At 38.8% G+C, this 24,081-nt stretch overlaps 2 protein-coding genes across 2 annotated transcripts in view; one reads left to right on the top strand and one right to left on the bottom strand.

Moving 5' to 3' along the window:
• Positions 1-3,796, bottom strand: part of slmapa (sarcolemma associated protein a) — a 78,580-nt gene extending 74,784 nt beyond the window's left edge. Inside the window, exon 1 of the mRNA XM_042494201.1 lies at positions 2,068-3,796. Within this exon, the coding sequence (XP_042350135.1) occupies positions 2,068-2,265 (198 nt within the window). The 5' untranslated portion in view covers positions 2,266-3,796. The remainder of the gene's footprint in view (positions 1-2,067) is intronic.
• Positions 3,797-8,830: 5,034 nt separating this feature from the next.
• dennd6aa (DENN/MADD domain containing 6Aa) lies at positions 8,831-23,387 on the top strand. Its single transcript, XM_042510925.1, has 19 exons — positions 8,831-9,200; positions 10,505-10,543; positions 10,772-10,814; positions 14,263-14,375; positions 14,552-14,632; positions 15,163-15,268; positions 15,918-15,997; positions 17,268-17,327; positions 17,453-17,508; positions 17,897-18,019; positions 18,328-18,423; positions 18,710-18,804; positions 18,974-19,039; positions 19,261-19,325; positions 20,038-20,127; positions 20,313-20,476; positions 20,942-21,044; positions 22,266-22,340; positions 22,488-23,387. Exons 1-19 carry the CDS (start codon positions 8,970-8,972, stop codon positions 22,617-22,619), a joined length of 1,818 nt encoding a protein of 605 aa, XP_042366859.1. The 5' UTR covers positions 8,831-8,969; the 3' UTR covers positions 22,620-23,387.
• The last annotated feature ends 694 nt before the right edge of the window (positions 23,388-24,081 follow it).

Below are 24,081 nucleotides of genomic sequence, written 5' to 3'. Positions count from 1 at the left end.
ACACTCACTCACTTTTCCTAATGATAGAAATGAGATAAAGAGAGACAATTATTGGATTTACAGAAAATTGATCAACTATTTTCAAAGTAAATGAATAGTTTTAGTAATTTATGAACCAAAAATAACCAACTTTCTCTTTGATATATTTTGGTTTTATTGTTTTATCTTCTTAAGAGCTTGTTAGGAGTGACCTTAAGATTTTGCCTGTTGAGGCGCCCAGTTGCTCAGTTGGTAGAGCGGGTGCCCCATGTACAGAGGCTGCGTCCTCGCTGCAACAGCCGTAGGTTCGATTCTGGTTCGATTCTGGCTTTGGCCCTTTGCTGTATTTTTCCATTCCCTCTCTCTCTCCCTTTCATGTTACAGCTGTCTTCAATCCAAAAGAAACAGCTTTAGAGAAACATTTTTTGCCTGATTTCCCAAAAAAGGCTACTCTATTTTTAAGTTATTTGTAAAATAAAATGGTTAAACAAACCTGTATTTGAAACTAATTGAAACTAATTGTCCAACATAAAATGTGCCATATTTTTTGTGTAATGTGCAATAAAAGAGCCTTACCACACTACACATTGACTTTAGCTCCTATATACTATGACATGCACACTAACTTTCAGGGTTGCTGAAGTCAAGTGACAACAGAAAACATCAGCCAGGATCATAACCTAAACAGGTTCTGAAAGGCTCCAGGTATGGAAAGTTCCAGTTTACCTTGACATAGTTAAGAGGAGTCGAGTATTTGTTGTATTTCAGTCATTCTGGTTCATACTGCGCATTCGCACACAGAGTTTGCACACAGGAGTCTATCAGTTTGCTTGTCAAGTGGACAGTGTTTCTGTAGACCATCTTCAAGTATGACAGATATGTTTGCAGAGATTGGAATACATATCTAGAATCGATCCAGACTTTGTTTTGCTCTGCTTTTTTCCCCCCAGCTTTCCTAGCATGACGAAAAGCATCTGTGTCTTTCTACCCCTAATCCCTTGAGTTTTGGGAACATTTCCTGTGCTCAATTGGGATTATGTGTTACCCTCCAAGTACGGGGTTGAATACGTCAACAGGAGGAAACGCTCCAGAGTTTGAGGTTTCCCTGTGATGTGAACGCACCCTTAAACAAACTGAATCTGTTCAGGCCTGAGCAGAGTTCACAGTCGGGAGAGGATCTTGCCTCAGGGTATTATGTAAAAAAAAGAAAAATGAGCACATTTGTGCTTGTGGCTATATAAATATGACTGAAATCATTTTGAAGTGGTCATCTGTGAAGATACGGTCAGTGAGTATGTTTACAGGCACAAAATATTTCAGATTTTGCCCTTATTCTAAAAAATACAGAATTTCTACAAAGCTTTTCACATGTCAAATGAAAATGAATATTCCACTAACACTCCCGTTTACATGCAGCCATGCATACTCCAATTAACATGCCCTAACATGTTATTTGTTACGTCAAAATATGGAAAAGAACAGGAGCTTTTTCTTGAAAAGGTCAATGCTGCGATATTTGTGCATATCAAAAAACCTGCTGATATCCAAGATTTTCATTAAGTTTCGAAGTAGGTGTGTTACTTCTTGCAACCAGAAATGAGGTGCTTTACTGTATGCATCTGTATCACAGCCTTGCAGACTGTTTGCAACATATCAATAACAATGCACACAGCCGACCACAAACGGACAACAGGCGCATATTCTGAATCGGTTGGATAAATGTCCAAATAATGCTCCTGAAACCTGAATAATACCAGCACACTCTACATGTCTTCATTGGAAAACGCAAAATTTATAAAACAACTGTTCACATGACCCACATCAAAATCAGAATAATCTAATAATATATCAGAAAAAATGTCATATTTGGAATAATGGGAGAATATTGGTGTGCATGTAACCGTAGCCAGTGAGACTATTGGAAAATTACAGATGGTGGTGTCTCAACTATTCAAGTATGACTTTTGATCAAAATAAAAAATATATTTGGATAGTATGTGAGGATTTACACCAGATTCTTCTGAAATGTCAGACAAAAGGCTGTCCTGCGGGGAAAATGCTATATTAAATGTCATCATCTTCTCTTACCTTGCCGGTCTTGTGGTCGAACCAAACCAGGGCATGATTCCTGGACAGCACCTTGCAGTCGAAGGTGGCGTTGTTCTGGGCCGGCCGACACCGAGCCACTGACCTGCCGATCTTGACTGGCTCATCCAGGTACACATGCCGCTCCTGGAATGGGTGCGAGTTGGGTCGGCAGGCGAACACAGCCAGCGCTGAAGGCATTGATTTTGGCTTAAGAGTGTTACTCCAACCAGAGACAAGGGACAGGTTTTCTTGATCCAGAGTGGCAGTCTTCTGTTGCAATCCCCAATGAATAATCTACAATATCTGTGGCCTAAATTTAGGCAGAACTGTAAGTCCTCTAAGGCTCCTAGGCACTAGCTAATAAACATTGTCCACTGTGCACAGCCCAAGCTGCACCGCTTTCCCACTTGGAATCAACAAGACTCTCCTGTGTTTGAAACAAACGAAAATAAAAAACAAACCAACAGGTATAAAAAAGACAAGACATTCCCCTCACTGACTGTCCACCAAAGCTACATACCTATATCTGACAGCAGGCACTATGTACAGACCAGGGTGCCATGTGTCAAGACATACATGACTGAGTATAGCACTGACAGCCTGGAAAACAGCCTCCCACGTCCATCAAACTATTCCGGCACTGGTGCAGGCGAGGGAAGCCAGTCAGCCACCAGTCTGGATGGTTAGTCCCCCCCCCAAGATAGCAACAAGCTCACACCTGTGACTATTACTGATTGAGCTAACAATCCAGAAAAGTAAATATCTAATGTATATCACGAACAGTTAACAATGTTATTGCGCGCTTTCTTGCAGTGTTTAGTCTTGACTTGCAGAAAGCTAACAACGGGCACACACCCCAATGTGCAACACGCTAGTCGGTTTACACACGTTTGGCGTTAAATACATGCGTTATCTGTAATCTATTCTTGATTTACAGTCATAATCTGATTGTTGCCCTGATACAGGGAACCTTAGCTAGCTACCTAACGTTACCACTCCCTCCACACAACACCTATAAAGGTAGCTAACGACACCTAGCAAGACTGAAAAAACACCCCTGAGTTATTAACATTAATCGATTAGGCCAACTAAAGCGGTTCCACTCTTGGTCTGAATTAGTGCACAGGCTTCATAACACTCAACCGGGATGAACGGGGGATTAGCAGGTCTTCTTGTGCAACTAAAATGCTAATTGGCTAGCTCGCTAGTGGCCAGGCAGAGCGCTAACTCTCGGCCAACGTTTTCTGGCGTTGTACCAGCAAAGCTAGGCTAGGCTAGGCTAATGACAAACTTATCAGCCAGGTCCTCAAATGTTTTCTCCCCACCCCGCTCAACCAGTTCGCTTACCGGGTGGAGGCGAAATGCCATCCCTGTCTCCTGGAGCAAAATAAAAGCAGCAAGCCAGCCCGCCTTTTGGGCACTACGGAGCCCCGCAAGCGAACGTTAGCATGGAGGTGGAGAGCTACCGAGCAGCTAGCCGGGCTAACTGACAGTCAGACGCGGAAAAATCAGGGGAGTTTCTTCTGACTGCGGGTCCTCACGCATCACACCAGCCCGATTATCTTCCCGGAAAAAACCTCCGTGAAGCCACAAGTTCCGCTGCCGTCGTCTGTCTTAGTCCCGGCGGCGTTTGCCGAGGCGAGTTTGAGTTAAAGCCGTCGCCTTCCTTCAGTTTTCTGGAAGGAATCTAGAAGAAGTTGTCCTCCTCCGCAAGTCCCAGCCGCCATACTGTAACTAGAGAGCAGACAGGCGGGGTGCGTTCACGGCCCGAGTCACTTCAACTCCACTCACCGCTCAGCTCATTACAGCAGTTAACTCCATAAACCGAGTCTGAATCTCACCTTAAATATATGTATTTAACCCGTATCTTTAATATCACGCACACACATATGCACAAAATGCATTTTTCAAACTCAAGCTTTAAAAAATATTATACATTTATATTGTTTTCTACATTAATTTAGTTATTTTTTTAACCAATATCAGTCCTAATTATATATATATATCAAATAAACATTATTTATAACCATTTAAATTACATTTTTTCTCATGAAGTCACTATTTTTTAGAGGAAAAACACATAAAAAAGAATTACTTTCAATATACAACATGCTAAGTATATATTTTTATTATCACAGCCAATGATTAGCAGCAACATTCATATTTATACATTATTTTTTGGGCAGTGTCAAAAACTCACATTCATTTTGCTCTACATTACTTTCAGTATACTACATGCTAAGTAGATTTTTTTTTAAATCACAGCCTAGAATATGTCAGTGATTGGCAGCAACATGTCAAATACTCACACTCACACTGCTCTGCACACAAAATGTACTTTTCAGATTTCAGCTTTAAAAAATATTATACATTTATATTGTTTTCTAAACTCATTTAGTTATTTTTTTAACCAATATCAGTCCTAATTATATATATCAAATAAACATTATTTATAACCATTTAAATGACATTTTTTTCTCATTAAGTCACTATGTTTTTAGAGGAAAAACACACAAAAAATAATTACTTCCAATATACAACATGCTAAGTATATATTTTTATTATCACAGCCAATGATTAGCAGCAACATTCATATTTATACATTATTTTTTGGGCAGTGTCAAAAACTCACATTCATTTTGCTCTACATTACTTTCAGTATACTACATGCTAAGTAGATTTTTTTTTTAAATCACAGCCTAGAATATGTCAGTGATTGGCAGCAACATGTCAAATACTCACACTCACACTGCTCTGCACGCAAAATGCACTTTTCAAGTCACCTGGACAAACTTTATGATGAAACAGTGAAATACTGTCATTTGGTGTACTTATTCCGATGCCGTCACTGGGGCGGATGAATATGTAATTAAATAAATACATAAATGTAGATATACCTTTAACATGTTTTACATTTAAAACACATGATGTTTGTATTACAGACAGAACTTTTTCATTTGCATACCTCTGTAACCTTCCAACATACAGTATATAAATAAGTACACCAAATGACAGTATTTCACTGTTTCATCATAAAGTTTGTCCAGGTGACTTGATTTACGGTGTGGGACAGCAGGGTGGGTGGGAGAGGGGGCGTGTGAGGAGATCAAATTCTGCTTATGGCTCCAGAAACGTCCTGCTGTGTTCTGGTGAACTGACAGCTGAGACCAAATCAATGCTGGATGAGACAGTAGGGAAGTTTAGGAAGGATAAAACATCCGAAGACATCACTGCTGCTCATGACTGTTGAATTCAATCATTACTTAAGAGGAGATAAAACAAGAAAAGAAAATCAGAATTAATTTAAATAAGCTTTTATGGCACATGTGAACCAAAGTTCAAAATGTGAGTTCCCCTTGTGAGCAAGAAAAAAAGCCAAAAAAAGAATAAAAAAAGATCCTAAGAGTGCTAACTTCTTTTTTTCTGTAATTATAATACTTGTGAAAGGCATCTGAATGCAACACAAGAAAACTGATTTTGAGCCAGGTCTTAAAGGGTTAAAGAAGTGGGCAAAACACAGTTTCTCTTGTTTCTCTTTTTCTTTCAAATCTTTTTTAAATCTACTATATTCCCTCTTTTTTGTGATGTCGCTTCTGTATTATTAACATCCATGTGTCGCAGATTTTTGGTGTGATATATAATCACAATGTATGCGCCAAATTTAACATCTGAGGTTGTACATATGAGTGTACTCCTTCAGTAGGTCTGTGCAAGTCTGAGAGGCCTGAGGGTCGACGCAGGGGATCAGACTGATTATCAGTCTGTTCCAAATATACCAGAGTGAAGGACGGGACAAGGACTGAGAGACTAACACAGACTGCCAACATCAACCATGACAGCCTCAGGGTGTTGGTCGGCTCCCTTTGTGTCAGGATCACAAGTCTTGCAGTTTTCCTGGTCCTGGTCCAGGTGATGGTCATGTCAGGGTCATGGTATAGATTCTGGTCCTATAGTCCCTGCAGCGATGCCCAGCCCTCCTGCAGGGCGAGCAGGGGACCAGCTGTCACTGCACCAACGGTCTGACTATTATTTAAGATTTAACCGCATCTTACTGTTTATCTTCTTAGCCCCTTTATACATCACAGTGTCCAGTTATAGAGGCTGTGTGCTGGTAACAACACATCACTACACCACAAATATCATTAAATACTTTATCAAGACACATTTTTAGATCAGAATCACAATAAGATGTATCACAAAGTGTTTTTACTTACAATGAGTGCTCTGGATTTTTGTTGCATTATACAATAAATATATTAAGAGGAATAAAAAATAAGGAAAAGTACTATATAAGTTCTATATAAAAACTATATATGCGATATATCTAACATAAGATGTGCTATGACATAACAAATATGTACAATATAGTTGTTTCACAATAACAAAACTGTGCATTTTGGTGCAGGACGTGCAAAAATATTGTGCAAAAGTTCACAGTAGAGCAAATATGTGCAATAATAAATGCTGTGGTTTGCTTTATTTTGCGTGCCTATTGTTTAATCATCAACTTCAGCTCCATGTGAAGCATTTTGTTACATTGATTTTGAGTGTATTATTACTATTATTAATTCAGTTAATTTGCATTTTACATTTCCAAAATGCAATGAACCATTGTGTTATGTTGTTATATTAGATGTTATATAGACCTTGATGTGGAATTGTTTTCTCTTTTATCAACATATTTATTGCTGAATTTTATGTTAATTCATCATTTACATATTATCTTTCTTACTTATTTGTGTAAAATGCATTAAAATGTGCATTTATTTTATTTGTTTTGACACTGAATGCTCAAGTTTATTTTTTTTTCAACCATAAATAAAATAAAGTTTACCCAGAACCAGGGTATAAAAAAACAACAAAACATCAATATATAAAAGCAGAAATTGTTTAGTATTAGTAAGTGCTATATTTTTTTCCATTAGTGTACTGTAAGATAATCTGATTACCTATAATGAGGTGGATTTAAGTCTCAACCTGGGTGAAGAGGCGATGCACCCCGTCCCTCTGTGAGCACCCCCACTCTGTTTCATCCATCTGTTTGCTCGGTGATGGAGCTATTAAAGGATTTAGATAAAGCTGATTTACTGACTTGAGGGTCTGCCTGTAATTGAAGAAGTAATTCATTTAATTATTTTGGCCCAAAAGGTCAGTGAGGAAAGATGAGGGACTTTACAATGAATATAAATTTCAAAATAACATCACTTAAAAAGTGCAGCACATATGTCAGTAAAGGTTTTACAATTTCTCATCAATTCTGGTTTCTGTTTCTTAGTAGTTGGACAAAAACTCCACTTGTTAGCATTTTCCAGTGCTTCTCGCTGAATATGATAAACAAATCCTAATTTAATTTAATCTACAATGTTGACTTAAAAACTCAATAATGTAACCTACTGTCTTATAATTGTTTGACTTGTCTTTTTTCTTTTTTGTTTTTTTGCTGAATTTTATTGTATTACTATATGTATTATATTGTATTATATTGTACTATATTTATTTTATACCCATATTATATGGTTTTCATACTTTAAAAAAAAAATTCTATTCCATTCTGCTCTATCCTTCGCACTATACTATATATAGTGTTATACTACCTTTCACCATAACTTACATCTCATATCATACCCCATACTGTATCATAATTTATTTACAAATAATATTATATAATATTTTGCCATCTATAATATTTTTTTCTTATCTATAATACATGTTTATATTAATAGAGATAAACACTGTTTAATGTTAAGTAATGTTAACTTAAACCTGCTGACTGGTGACTCTGCTGTCATTAATCACACTACTGTCTCACTTATGTTGCAATTTTTTTTGTCTTCATATGAACAATTTTCTCTTTTTATTCTATCTTTATTTAGTGTTTTGTATAACTCTTCTTATTATTCTTTGACGTAATGTATTAATCTGTACTTATTGTGCTGCTGCAGCAACCGACTTTCCCCATTTATAGATCGATCAATAAAGTTATTTTATTTGATTTAGAAAATCAAAAGTTTAACTTTTTGTCTTGTAATATTTACTGTAAAATTAAAACAAATGCTTTGCAATCTGATAACTTTAATTGATCTTGAATATTTTTAGGTTTCTCATTATTAACTTTTCTCTCTCTTTTCATTTCCTGGTGAAACTAGCACACTATACTTTAAAAAACAAAAATTGTTAATTAAACAAAAGAATGTAATTCAGATTTAGCACACAGGGGATAGTATACAATAACAAAAGAACCTGCCGGGTATATTACACTAAACAAAAAAATTATAAAATAGACCCATATTATTATTATTATTATTGTTGTTGTTGTTGTTGTTGTTGTTGTTGTTGTTATCTTTTTTTTTTTAATTAGGCAGGAGTTTCACGTGTTGATCAACATCCTCCCAGACACAACAAACGCAAACGCACCTTTTTTAAAATGCTATACCTGAAACTTATGAATAAAACAAATTCCACCATCATTACTAAGTTTATGTTAAGTCTTTAAAGATATCAATTACAAATCTTCAAGGTCAGGTCATTCATAGTGTGAGAACAATGCTGAATAGTTATAAACTGTTTCTGAATAGTTTTTCACGGAAGGAGCGGTTTGATTTTGTCTTTTTTAATGTCTGCGTGTAGTGGCGGATATTGGCGGAGCTGTTCTTCACACACTTTACTTGAATACAACTCAGTGCCAGGGACGACCGTACGTGATGACGTTGCACGTTTCATCCAGGACGTATACGTACCGTACGCTCCTGCTGCTATGCTAACTGCTAGCTGAGTGTGTACTTTCTGCAGCTCTACCTTCTGTTGTCACCCGCGGGGACCTGGACTAGAAATACCAGTCAACTAGTTTAGAAAACCGTTAACATTATCCGGATCGTCTGAGAGTCCGTGTCGGGGCCGTCGCGATGGCTCTGCAAGGCCCGGAGGAGCTGGGGGAGCAGGTCGAGGAGCCGGAGGATCTGGACGACCAGGACGCTAGTAGCATCTCCCCGGCCGAGGAAATAACTCTGCCTCCCGGGCCCGGAGGCGACGACGAGCCGGAGGAGGCTCTCCTGCTGCCCTGGGACCGCTTCTCCGCCTGGCTGCACTGCATCTGTGTGGTCGGCTTCGACTTGGAGCTGGGGCAGGCGGTGGAGGTGAGGCAGGGGGTCCGCCGGGGACAGCCGGGTCATGAAACTCCTCCACAGCGAGGCTAAAATGCCTAAGTTAGCGGTTATTGAGGGATCAGGCTATTTCCTGGAAGGGAGCACACAAACCTCTCCATGGAGCTGTCTCTTTTTGTAGTTATTCTTTGGGTTAACAGTGCTGACACGTGTACACGCAAATGTAGATAATGTAGAAGAATATTTCCACTGTGGGAATCCGATCTTATTACCCTCTGATAAAGTTTATCGCAGCTAATGTGGACTGTGTGCTGTTTTCCCTGTAGATAGTCTGTCCCAACAGCACCAGCTCAGCTACCATCTCACATGGAGGTGTTTTGTTGAAAATGTCCCCCTATCAGACACACGCATTTGACTTTTTCAGGCATTAAACTTGGGAAGTTGAGCAAGGCATCTCCGGCATTGAGGGTTTGAATCCAACAGAAGATAATGGCAATACACTGCACTTGTTGTTGAGGTTATATACAGTGATGTGGGTTCAGTTATTATGTTTCACTGTCTCTAAAAACTGAGTAACATAAAGACAGCAAAGCTTGCTTATTTATTTGTTTTTTATCATTATTAAATTTGTTTGTAGTTCTGTTGTAAATACGTGACTCCCTGCATATAATTTGCAGGCAGATCATTTTGTGTTTATTCAGATTCAGAAACTCAGTTGACGTGACTCAACATACAGTGCAAAAAAAACCTAGATCAATAAACATGCAGCATATGTTACTTAAAAAAATGAAAAAAACATACTCATAATTTAGGAGACAGTGAAGTGGTGGTGTAGTGTTTATGTATATGTATGAACCATTACCTTTTATTATTTAAGACTTCAAAAATGTCAGCAAAATAGGAAATGAAAGCCCATCACAAGTTCTCAGAGGCGATGGGAACTTTGTCTTGGGTCAAAAACCCAAAGACTTTCTCTTGACACAGTTATCAAAATTGTTGCTGCTCAATGTGAACTGCAATATGATAACCTCTTATAAAATCAAGTACAGCAAAATGGAAGATATCAGTTACAGAAAGTATTTTACTCGGTAACATTAGAGAGATAACTGAAGAAGCCGCTTGGATGAGACGTGAAACGTCGTCAAGAGACTCAAGCAAGTCCAGTTGCGCACCCGCATAGCAATAAGAATTAGAGAGATAAATAAATGTTGGTAAAGATGTCCACGTTTCAAAAAAAAAACTGTGATAAAAGGTGCTGTTTTGTGTCACAGAAGCTGTGTTTAGACGTGTGGCGATGAGCTCCTGCTGCGAGGTAACGCTGCTCTTCTGTCTTGCAGGTTATTTACCCTCATCATTCCAAACTGTCGGAGAAAGAGGTGAGTCAGACTGACCAGGTGTGGTTTTAAATGGGTTAATTTTTAAGATATTCAACATGCTTTTCGTAAATAAATGTACACTAAATCCTAAAGATAATTTGTAATATTTTCATGCTCGTTAATGTGCCGCTGTTTGCTATGTGTTACATCTCATTTTTGATTTGTGTTCGAACGACTGAATCAACCTGATGAAGAGGGCGAAAACAAACTACATATATTCTTTTTCAGAAAACAAGCATCTGTTACCTGTCCTTTCCTGACTCCAACTCAGGTGAGTTCCTGTTTTTCTTTAGCCGCAGCAGATCGATCAGACCACTGTGGAGACTTTGACTTAACTTTATGGTGATGTGTCAGATTAGGGTTTGGCTTTACGCTCAAAGAACTGAACGTTCTGCGACAGCTGTTCAAAAGAGCCACTGATGAAGGGGGAGTGAAACGCCAGCTGTCACAGAGATGAAGGAGATGTGTTAATTATTTAAATATGTGGTTAATGGTGCACGTTTTCTTAGATATTCTTAGATTGCAAATAGATATCCACGTCAAAAGTGACCGAAATAGTTGTTTTATTAAAATAGAGACCTTGAGAGAGAAGTTTAAGCTGTGCGTACTTTCTCAGCAGGTGTAAATGTGGCGTCGTTGGTTTCAGAAAGTTACAGAAGTTGTTAGACGGAGCCCCTCATTCACCATCACCCTCTCACCGACTTTAAGGTGGTTTCAGATGTCATGCTGGTGATCTTTAACCCTTGACAGCACCTGTCCAGACAGATAAAGCAAACCACACAACACACTGTTGACCAAGATTAAGAGCTGGATTTTTAACAATAATACAAATGTGATTCTGAATGAGAATGGCTTGTGTAACATAACCCCGGGTTCCCGCAGATCCCTAAAAAGTCTTAAAAGGCATTGAATTCATTATCTAAAAGTAATGCCTTAATTAATATTAAATTGACTGAAATTAATCTTTCAAAAGTCTTAAAAATGCACAGACATGGGAAGTGGGGTTTTATGAATATTTTTTTCTGATGTTGCATAGTAACATGTCGAAATAATTGGTAACATCTTGTATTTTTTTTGTTTGTTTGTTTTTTGGTAAATAATTGAATAAAGTCATTATAATCGGAATCCAAGCATCAGAATCTCACATGCAGATTGAAAATCATAAAATCGTCCAGAAAACAGGCCAGAAATACAGTAGAATAGAACAGAAATACTTTATTAATCCCGTGAGGAAAATTGTTTTGTTACAGCAAATAAGAGAGCAGCAACTGAATAAAATATTTGTTAAAAAGGCAAAATAATGCAAATAAATAATACAAAAGAAGGCACTTAACATAGAATAAAATAGAATAGAATGAAAGAAAATAGCAATAATAATTATAAAGATATGTACATTATACAGAAAACAAAGAAAAAAGCCAAAAAGATTAAAAAGAGAAATAAAAAAAAAAATGTGCAAATAAGTGTGCAAAAAGTGAAGATGGATGTGCAAACATAGTAATGTGCAGAACTGAGAACAGATATGAAACAGAGACAAATGCAAGATATTATACATATTATTTATCCCACTTCTGTTGGTAAACTAAATAGAAACCTTCATGCAAATTTAATATCTTTATTGTCTTCCATGTGCTCCACTCATAAAAGACTTATTATTCCCACATATGATATAGATAATCTAACTTTGAGGTAATTTGTTTACCTCAATATTTAACATGTTGGCCTCATTTAACAGGAACATCCTTCAATGTGATATTTTCGGACAGAAAATACAGAAAAGCACAATAAGTCCCCCAGATAATACCTGTTTGGCCATGCAGCTACAGCCAGGGAGCATTTTGAAAATTGTCATGAGTGAAACAGTAGAGTGGAGATAAAGTGGCTTAGGGATTGGTTGACACGCACATGTGTGTGCATAAACACCTCTGTGGTATTGCGTGTGTGTGCGTGCGTGCGTGTGTGTGCGTGCGTGCATGCAGGTGTGTGTGTGTGTGTGTGTATGTGTATGTGTATGTGTGTGTGTGTGTGTGTGCGTGCGTGCATGCGTGTGCGTGCAGGTGTGTGCTCTTTTGCTGTGAGTCAGCAGGCGGCAGAGCTGACGAGCCTCCTGGCCTCAGGATGACGGCAGGATTAGGACAAATGCTTCCAGGGCTGCTATATATAAACTGGAGGTGTTTGTCAGAGAGAGAGACATCACGCTGCAGCTCTCTGTGTCTCCGCAAATTCAGTCTCACATCTTGATCAGAGCTGGCATCATGTGTCTTCAGTCCACTTTTGACTCTTGTTACTGAGCATGTTTACATCCGCATCAGATGGAGAGTGTTGGAACACCTGAGTCAGAGGTTTCATTACAAACAAAATAGTGACAGACTTAAAATGGAAAGCTAGAGGTTCTCAGTTGTTTTTTTAACAGTAAATTTATTTATTTTATAGTTCATGAGATTTTTGGAACCGATACACATTTACAACATAATTGAAAATCTTTCTGTCAATTAATTTTAAATCTATCCAATTTATTTATTTATTTATTTAATTTATCCAATTTCATCAGCAATCATTAAAATAAAATGCCGACACAGAAAATCGGCAAAATGCCAAATTCAAATGCACTAATTTAGCATCCCAGACATATTTCTGATAAGCGATATCATTGTCATTTCAGGACTATTTCATTCCACTGATATAATAACATAATAGCATGATAATAATACAGTCCTTCAAAGAGAAATGAATTTTTAATTTTGAAGAATATTCAGAGAAAAATGAATGATATGAAATTATCCTAAATAAATAAAACATAATAAAAACCCCAAAACATTACATAAAATTGCCTTTCAGGCTCTTTTGACAAAATTGCACTTAAATTGCAAATACACATTTGCCACTGAGGTACTGAGGCACAGCACCTACAGGAACACCACCAGTCTTAGACCAGTAATGACATGGAGGAATTTTGAAAATGGGCGCAGTTCCCCTTTAAGTAAGAAAACGTAAAGAGTGAGTAGAAACGCACAAATAAAACGCAGAGTGTTCGATCTTCAGAGCTGTGGTTAAGCTGCAGATGGCGTGCTTCATGCTGGGTGGTCTCAAACGCAGCCCGACTGCATAACGTCATGGAGTCTTGGCAGAATGCTGGGAAGTGTGTGTGTGTGTGTGTGTGTGTGTGTGTGTGTGTGTGTGTGTGTGTGTTTGTGTGTGTGTGTGTGTGTGTGTGTGTGTGTGTGTGTGTGTGGTATTTGGAATATTTTACACTCAAAAACATTTTCTCTCACTCTACTCTGACGTGTCTGCTGGAGGATGTGCCGAGGTCATGCAGGGGTTAAAGGCCGGTCTGTGACTTATTGGGCACTTCCTAATTCCTCTTTTTTTTCTGCTTCCTCTTCCTGTTTGTCCAAAAATCAGGAGGAAACCAGGAAGACACTGACAAGAGCTGACCGGTGCTTATTTAAAATCACTCAGAATGAAGTTTCTGCCTTTTGTGGTTGTGTGATTTAATGCTTTTATTGTCTCAGTGTCACATATAAGAAGCTAAAATAATACACAAATATAGATTATGATTTTAACTCTAGAAAATAGAACTAATTTAACACGAAGCAAAAGAAATCAAATACATATGAATAAGAAATTGCATTCGAAATACATAGATGATGTAACTGACAAGAAATTCCGAAAGTGTGTTCCCATGGTAACCACACCACATCACTCTGCTGTGTTCCCAGGTTGCCTTGGCGACACGCAATTCTGCTTCCGCTTTCGTCAGGGCTCCAACAGGAAGTCATCGCTCGGCTGCTTCCTGGAAACCACCGACCGAGATGCACCTCCCTGTCTGAAGGTCGGGTCGCGTCCGCGCGCACACACACACACACACACACACACAAACACACAAACAACAACAGAAACATAAAGTAATGTTTACATAAAGATTATTTAATTTAGTGATGTAAAACTGAATTGTGATTTTTTTTCTGTGTGTGTGTGTGTGTGCGTGTGTGTGTATGTGTGTTTTAGAGGGAACAGGGTCATTACTATGGTTACGTGTACTTCCGTCAGGTGCGAGACAAATCCCTGAAGAGAGGATACTTCCAGAAGGTCAGTGTCAGACCCAAGTTCAGATTAAATGCACCAAAAAGAAGAATCATTATAATATTTTATTTATTTATTTATTTACTTACTTGTTTATGTCAAGTCATAATCATAATCATGTAATCATTTAAGTCAGTCATCATGTAAAACTGCAAGTGTGCAGTTTTTCTACTTTTCTCTCTTTTATATGACTGTAAAATGAATGTTTTTGATTTTCGGACGAAAAAAACATTTGAAGATTGTGATTTGTAGATTAATTTTGTCGCTGTTTTCTGACATTTTATAAACTCAATGGATAATTGCTCAAATCATGAATAAGTTATGAAATATAATAATCAATTTCAGCCCAATCAGCAGAATCTTCCCAACAAAATAAAATTAAAATGTGTCTGAAAGTCAGTCAAACTTATATAATAGATAATGGATTAACATAAAAAGTTAAGGTGATCATATGAAATGATAGTATTAAAGTCATAGATAATAATATAGATAATAATGTACTCATATTAATTTTGGGTGTGTCTCTGTATCATCAGTCTCTGGTCCTGATCAGTAAGCTGCCGTATGTGACCTTCTTCCACTCCCTGCTGAAAATCATGGCTCCCGAATACTTCGAGAAACAGGAGCCCTGTCTGGAGGCTGGTCAGTCTGATGACCCGTCTGTCTCTACCCGTCTGTCTGTCCCTACCTACCTGTCTGTCCCTACCTGTCTGTCTCTACCCCTTATGTCTCTGCCCGTCTGTCTCTACATGTGTGTCTCTACCTGTGTGTCTATACCCCTCTGTCTGTACCTGTGTCTCTACCCGTCTGTCTCTACCCATCTGTCTGTCTCTACCCGTCTGTCTCTACACGTGTGTCTCTACCCGTGTTTCTCTACCCGTGTGTCTCTACCCATCTGTCTCTACCCGTCTCTACCTGTCTGTCTCTACCTGTCTGTCTCTACCCGTCTGTCTTCACCCGTCTGTCTTCACCCGTCTGTCTCTACCCGTCTGTCTGTTAAAGTTATTTTTTAATCAAACACCATCTTTTCTTCTCTCTCGTCTATCAAACGACTTTGTAACTTCAGTTTTGAGAAATTATTTTCAAACAGCTCTTAAATACAAACAGCAGAAACTGAATCTGTAATGTGCCACTTAAATAAACTCAATAATAACAAAGAATTTATTGCAGGTCAGTTGTATCATAATGCATCAGATAAAATGTGTGTACGGATTCTCAATGAAACTTTTACATTTTAATCTGTTTAAGTTGATTCTGATTCAAATCTGTTGTTTGTGTATTTGATTGACAGCTTGTAATGACATCGACCGCTGGCCGACGCCCCATCCTGGTCGAATCCTCACACTTCCCATCATGGGTGTGGTCATCAAGGTACGCACGCACACGCAAACGCAAACGCAAACGCAAACGCAGAGGGTGGAGACGCTCGGTGTGACTTGTCACAGCAGGTCAAGCGCTCGTGGTGCAGCAGGACTCAGGAAACACATTATTAATGCAAAAAAGTGACATCTGTGTTTGATTAGAGAAGCTTATTGTGTTTCTTCTTTCATAACAAACTTTGCAGACTTTCTCCAGCTTTAGTTCTTTATGTGTAAAGTTTGTTTTTATCCATTAGACTACGAGAACGTGGCTAACAAAGCCACCAACATCGTAGTACAGTGTCCCGTGTCCACAGCTTGTCTTAAGCTTCTTCTCAACTTTGCATTTTTCTTATTTAGTTTTGTTTTAACTTCATCTTTCATCAGGGTTCCCGTGGATCCTTAAAAAGTCTTAAAAGGCATTGAATTAATTAATCTAAAAATAAGGCCTGAGTGCTCAAACATGAAAAGAAGGATTTTATGAATATTTCTTTCCTGACGTTGCATCATAAAGTCTCAAATCAATCTGTAACATCTATTTATATTTTTGTTAAATAATTGAATGAATTCCTTTTCGTTAAACTCATCGTGATGAGAATCTTTTTAGTGGAATATCACGTGCAGATAGAGAAACACAAAATCGCCAAATATATCCCACGTCTGCTGTTAAACCAGATAGATAATTTTACGATGATATAATATGTTCGTCGTCTTCCATGTGTCAATCTAACTTTTTCACTGACAAAGTCATATCGCAAAAGTTATATTTTGTCACAATAACCATTTTGGATAAATAAAATAGTCCATCTTCAATTTTGCTATTTTGACCATTAATGCACTTAATACAATAATTTTTAGTGGCATTTAAAACACCTTAAATCCTTTCCTTAAGCTGCAGGAACCCTGATTTATTTCATTTTTTAAAATTTTTCATTTAATTTTATTTATTATATATTTTTGCTGCTGCTGCATTATTGCAGAACTAGATTCTATTTAAATTTTGTTCCACTTACATGATTTTTCCTCACATGATTTTTCTTTAACAAACAGGAGCTCGAGATCGATGTATTGACATTGACTGCTCCACAGTAAAGTGCGCACATGACAATAGAAATAACCCGAATATTTAAAAGTGTCGATAAAGTAAATTGATATGACAAACAATCATGTGGACAAAAATCAATTATGACGTGTTCACCATCGTGCAGCGTTAGACTGAAAACGTGTCGACTTAATATTGAGTGTTCAAACTGTGACTGTGTTCAATCTGTGTGCGGCTGCAGGTTCGAATCCCGACCTGTTACGACAAACCTGGAACCTCACAGCTGGTCCAGTCCGCCCAGGTGATCTCACACACACACACACACACACACGCTCACACACACACACACACAAAAGTATCATTAAGTGTGTGAACATAAAGGAAGCGTGTGATTACTTCAGCTGAAAGAGTGCGTCTGTGTTTCAGAGCGACAGTCAGGTGTCCATCGTGCTCCCGACCATCCACGAGGTCGACCTCTTCAGGTGAGCGTGACATGCTTGTGTAACACTCTGTCGCCGCCTGCTGTTCGCTGGTCTTACTGCAGCTGTTTTCCTCAAACTTTACTGATGCACCTGCCAACAAAACCACCTTCTCACCTAAAAATTACCTGCAGAAATTAGTTTATATGATACAAAATAAAGACTGATCTTACTATTGTGTTTGCTTATTCACTTTTACACTTAATGTCCTATTTCACACTCACAGACTCACTGTGACCAGCATGGTAGCCATGGTGATTAACCCTCTGACACCTGAGCAAATTTGTTTGATTTCTTTCAAAAACATGCAGAGAAGGCAATGTGTAAATACACAGAAGGAAACAAAATATTTTCTAAACCTTTATTATGCACTCTAAATCTCTCTCTCCAGGTGTTTCTACCCGGTCTTCTTCCACATCCAGATGCTGTGGGAGCTGGTGTTGCTAGGGGAGGCATTGGTTGTCATGGCGCCATCGCCAGCAGAGTCGTCGGATACCGTGCTGGCGTTAGTCAGGTGAGTCGGGGCAGAAGTATGGAATCATTTGGTGAACTTGTGTTTGATAGCTTGAAGTTTAAAGTTAATTTGAGGTTAATTTTGATCAGATTTGTATTCTGAATGTGTGTCCTTAACTCTTTTGGAAAGACATAAATCGCACCAGAATATGTCTTCATGTCTTTATGACAGTAAAAGGGAGAATTTCACATTTTGAATTCAGTTTTGAATGTCTTTTGGTGAACTGTCTTGTTGGATTTTTCTTTCAGTGATTACTGAGGTTATTCAGTAACGTTTCTCTGTTGTTGTCTCTCTCTCTCCCGCTGCAGCTGCATCTCTCCTCTGCGTTACTGCAGTGACTTCCGGCCGTACTTCACCATCCACGACAGCGAGTTTAAGGAGTACACCACCAGGACGCAGGCGCCGTGAGTAAAGATGAACCAGCAATGCTTGTACTTATTATTCAGCTAGGAACCCTTCTTGTGCGTTGGAGTGTTAAAGTGCCTGAAGAATCATAAATTAAACTTAATTAAGAATTAAAACTCTGTAAAAATCTGCTCTATCGCTCATAAGTGATCTCCACCACCTCAAAGGTTGAAGGTGGTTGTTTGTTTGAATCTGACTATTTGTTTATGTAGTTGTGCATGAAGAGTGGTTGGTCTTTGACTCGGTTTATTATTATAAAGTTATCTGTTTTTTCTCTTTTAACAGGCCGTCAGTCATTCTGGGAGTGACCAATCCCTTCTTTGCGAAAACCCTCCAACACTGGCCGCACATCATCCGCATCGGAGACATGAAGCAAGCAGGTAGATGTTGCTTCTGCCGCCGCTGCTGCTGCTGCTGCTGCTGCCGCTGCTGCTGCTGCTGCTGCTGCTGCTGCCACTGCTGCTGCTTCAGCTGCTGCAGCTGCTCGAGCAGCTTTCAGGTAACACATTAAACACCTGTCTGATCTTTCAATTTGTCTGCTCCTCTCAGGAGAGATGGCCAAGCAGATGAAAGTCAAGAAACTGAAAAATCTCAAAACTCTGGACTCTAAACCTGGTAAATGCTTCTCCGTATTTATTTTTCATTGTAATTGTTTTTTTGTAATGTGAAGCACCTCACAGAAAATGACCCGAAACTCACACACAAACGTTATGAGGCAGCAGATTCTCCACCATCAGTCCAAGTGTACATTGTCAGTTTCTTGGCGTGTGTGTGTGTGTGTGTGTGTGTGTGTGTGTGTGTGTGTGTGTGTGTGTGTGTGTGTGTGTGTGTTGCAGGTGTTTACACAGCATATAAGCCGTATCTCAACAAAGATGAGGAAATCATCAAACAGCTTCAGAAGGTAAGACAGGGTCTCGAAATCTGTATTTTTTCATTGTTTTATTGCACTTCAGCCCTCCAGTCCACATTACTTTAACCCTTTTAAACCTCAGTAAACTGGCTTGATATTATTTAAAACATTTGAAGAAGGCAACAAGCAGTTTAAGAAATAATTACCCAAAAATTGGCAAGAAATTAGCCAAAAAGTACGAGAAAATTACCTAAAAATAAGAACTGAGGACAAGCTAAAAAAAAGTAAAAAAACAAAAGCAAACAAGGCAATGCCCTTTAAAAGGTGTTAAATATATATAACATCATTCTAAGAGTTATTAATGCTGTTTTCTGGACATTTTTTGCAATTTATGTGACATATCTTGCCAAGTTTCAAAACAAAACCAACAAACCAATTTTCTCAGGTTTCAGTTGTTTAAATGCTTGTAAATGAATGCAGCACAGGAAAACTGATTTCAGTCTATGTCTTAAAGAGTTAAAGGACACATTAATTTTTTTATTAAAAAAAACCAACTATATTTTTATTCAACAGATTTTAGGGTGTGTGGTACATATAGAATAAGTTGTTTTGAAAGTAGCTGTGTTATCAGAGTATTAGTGAGAAATATACCGAAATAAGTTGCATCAGTTACATCGCTGGTTGATTTCTACAGTATGTTTCCACAAATGTGAGATCTACAAATCTGATTTTTTTTTTGTTTCTTTTTGTGTTTGTTTTTTAGGGTGTTCAGCAGAAGCGACCCTCAGCGGCCCAAAATGCAATTCTTCGACGGTATTTCCTAGAACTGACACAGAGCTTCATCATTCCTCTGGTAATGATGAGACATTTTTTATTTTGTCTTTATGTTTCTCATAATGGTTTTGTCTTATAGTAACTTGGTGTTGTTTAGTTTTGGGGGTTTTCGTGTACCTTTATGTCACCTTTATAGTCACGGTTTTATTTTCTGTGTGTGTGTGTGTGTGTGTGTGTTTGTTTGTGTCTGTGTGTGTGTTACAGGAGCGGTACGTGGCCAGTTTGATGCCTCTCCAGAAGTCCATCAGTCCCTGGAAGAGTCCTCCTCAACTACGGCCGTTCATCCAGCAGGACTTCATGAAGACTCTGGAGAAAGCTGGACCTCAGCTCACATCCAGGCTGAAAGGAGACTGGATAGGACTCTACAGGTACACACACTCACACACACACACACACACACACACACACACACACACACACACACACACACACACACACAAACAAATCCAGCTTCATGTTGCAGGTCTGTTGAAAATTTGTGTCTCTGGATGTGTTACGAAACTCTTGTACACAATAAAGAGATGCCATAACTTTTGAAAAGTTGGTCGGAGATCGAGGCCTTTATTTTAAACAGGCTTGTATTAGAGACAGGCCTGTTTTGTTTTTTGTTTTTTTTTTTTACCAATATTTGATTTAATAATCAAATATTGGTATGATTTAGTAAATCAGCAGGCGTAAAACTGTAAATTTCCTCCCTTTCCGGGTAGTTTTTGAATATGAAACATCAGCGGGAGTGTTGAGCACTGAACAACAACGTGGAGGTGAAATTCACACAATCCTGAGCATCATGTGGACTCATAATGTGTGTATTGTTTTTATTTCTGTGTCTGAAGGCATTTCCTCAAGTCTCCCAACTTTGACGGCTGGTTCCGTAACAGGAGGAGAGAGATGACTCAGAAACTGGAGGCTCTGCACCTGGAGGCGCTGTGTGAGGAGGTGAGGAGGGGCAGCAGGGAGGGAGAGATTGATTCTGTAAACCTGAAATATCAACTGTTATTAAAGACTTTTTCAGCCTTTCACACAACTTCACTTCCTACAAGTTGTTGAGTCACCAAATCAGCTGTACACATTTTGCCTTAAACTGTTCTGTAGGACAAAGACTGGAAGTTACAGATATACGATGCAGGATTTGTCTAAAAAACAATGCATGGACTCAAACAGAAGCAATGCCTCCCAGTCGTCATTTACGACCCACTGGAGGTGTGTGGCGGTGTATTTTTCTGCAGAGACTCTGCCCTCTGCCTACATTTTGCTGTTTTTTTCTTTTTTTCTGTGTTTATGACATTCATGGGCGTGTATCCCCACAGTGCTCAGGTGAGGTCATGCGCTATAAAAAGGTAGCGACCAAGCATTCAAGACAAACAGAGCTGGGAGGAAAAAAAGCAAAAATAGCGAGACAAAATGCCAAACAAAAGTGAATCTGGGGTTGGCTTTTTTTAGAAAATGTGTCATTATTTTTATTAAACTTTGCAGGTTTGACAAACAGTACAATAATCACAAGTAAAATAACGAGGAATTAAAATGGGATTAATTAAAAACCTATACATTAAAAAAATAGGTAAAAAAATAAACAAAAAAATAAAATAACATAAAAGGATAAATAAAACTGAAAAATAAATGAATGAATAAACAAAATAAAATAAAAGGTGGTGGTGCACAGGTTTGTCCAATTATTTTCCCAGAAAGTCAATCCAAGCTTGCCGTGTTTTAAAAAATCTCTTGGTGTACCTCTTACGTTACATGTAATCTTTTTTAAGGGCACGCAGAAGTTATGTTCAGTTATCCACTGTGAGTAGCTCGGAGCATCCTCAGTAATCCATTTGGACAAAATATTTTTTTTGCGGCTGTCGTGACCAGCCCCAGGAAACTGTCTGAATGTACCGAGTTAAACTGGAGGTCAGAGTAATCTCCGACAAGTGCTGTGAAGGTGAAAATCTAAGATCCATATTCAGGACTTTCTTCAGTGGGGTTGGCTTTTCATATGGACTGGGAAATCATGCCTTTTCTTTATGTCTGTGTGTGTGTGTCTGTGTGTCTGTGTCTGTGTCTGTGTGTGTGTGTGTGTGTGTGTGTGTGTCTGTGTGTCTGTCTGTGTGTCTGTGTGTCTGTGTCTGTGTCTGTGCGTGTGTGTGTGTGTGTGTGTGTGTGTGTGTGTAGGACCTGCAGCAGAGAGTCCAGAAACACTCGGAGGTGGAGACAGTTGATCTGGTTCTGAAGCTGAAAGATAAACTGGTCAGTACAAACTCATTTAAGGCTCACAAACATCAGCACTATCAATAACAGCTCATGTACTAATAAAGTGTATTGATTAATAAATTAATAAAATGTATTGATTAATAAATTAATAAAATGTATTGATGAATTTTCTCTCTGCTGCAGAGTCAGGCGGAGAGGGAGCAGCTCCCGGTGCGTCCGGGGACTCTGTCCAAACTGAGGGCCCACATAGAGGCCGTCATCCTGTCCTTACCGGAGGACCTGCAGGGCATCCTCCACAAGCCCTCCACGCCTTGACCTTTAACCCCTCGGACTTGTTACTGTAACCCCAGGTGGAGCTTGTTTCAAAGTTTGTGGGGGGGGGGTCTCCTCCCAGTCGACTCCCAGGTGGGGGGACCCCCAGTTTACTCAGACTGGGCCCCAGTTTGAGGATGAAAGCACACAGCGCATTCTTGTCTCCCAAAATATTCATCCAGTTGTATTTACTTCTTTTATTTTTCCTAAATCGCTGCAGTGGGATTATCACCAAACGTGTCGCTCACGCCTCAGTGATCATGTGATGTTCAAACGACAAGCCGGAGGAGGCGGCAGCTGCCTGACGTTAACACCTCCAACGAGGTTTCAGGAGGTGAAACAGCCTTTAAAAATTCTGAGGAGGTTTTTCATCACAGAGACGCCATCAGATAAAGAAAGGAGCGCTTCATTCGTCGCAGCTTTGCTCTCCCAGCGTGTGGCTCAGAACCAGAGCTTCATTTGAGCCTTTGGTGGCCTGTGTGCTGAAGGATTTGCCATCACCTTGACGGTAAGAGCAGGAAGAAGAACCGAGCTGACCTTTGACCCTCAGCATTTTTACCTCTAACTGTTTTTAATTTTTTACCTTTTTTTTTTTTTTTTAAAACTTTGACAACGAACTGCTGCAGTCCAGCAGAACTGACTGGAGTTTTTCATCCATTTTTAAAAGATTTTAAATGAAGTGCACTTCATCCCTAACTGGACCAGTGTGCCCTTCTCTCTCTCTCTCTCTCACACACACACACACACACACACACACACACACACACACACACACACACACACACACACACACACACACACACACACTCTTACTTTTATGCAAACAAACTGAGCCGAGCAGAGCCAAGCAGTGCTTTATAATTAAATCTTCTACAGTTTTATCCATTAAAACACAAACACACACACAGAGAGCATTAAGCACCAGCGACCTTGTAATAACTGTCAATGCAGTAAAATGACTCTAGTCTCGTGTGCTCAGGAGCCAATCACATCCCTGTATCCATGTCACATGATCTGTGTGTAGCCCGTCATAACAGTTGGAGGAAAATATCCAAAATTGTTCCGAAATCTCGGTGTGGGTTGTCATTAGATTTATGTTTTGTTGAAGACTGAATCTAAAACAAAACCTGATTCTGAGCTCATCTGACGGTCAAATGCAGTCTTGATTTGTCGGACTTTGGAACTACGGATAGCCGAGTCCGCCAAATGAAAAAAAAGAAAAAAAGAAAAATTAAAAGTTAGAAATGTTGAAAAATAATTACCCTGAAACACAATTATGAGATATAAAGTCAAAATGAACCCAAAATGTTGTCTTCCATTATGAGACTCTAAGTCAGTTTACTTAAAATCTTCTAAATTAAGTTGGATATTTTGATCTATGAGATAGCAATTCCAAATATTTTACCCTTTTAATTAAAAAGTTTTAGTAAAGAACTGTTGACATTAAAAAAGTCAAAATTACATC

The sequence above is a fragment of the Plectropomus leopardus genome, chromosome 2, assembly GCF_008729295.1.
Source record: "Plectropomus leopardus isolate mb chromosome 2, YSFRI_Pleo_2.0, whole genome shotgun sequence".
NCBI lineage: Eukaryota > Metazoa > Chordata > Actinopteri > Perciformes > Serranidae > Plectropomus > Plectropomus leopardus.
This window is presented reverse-complemented; position numbering and strand designations above follow the sequence as displayed.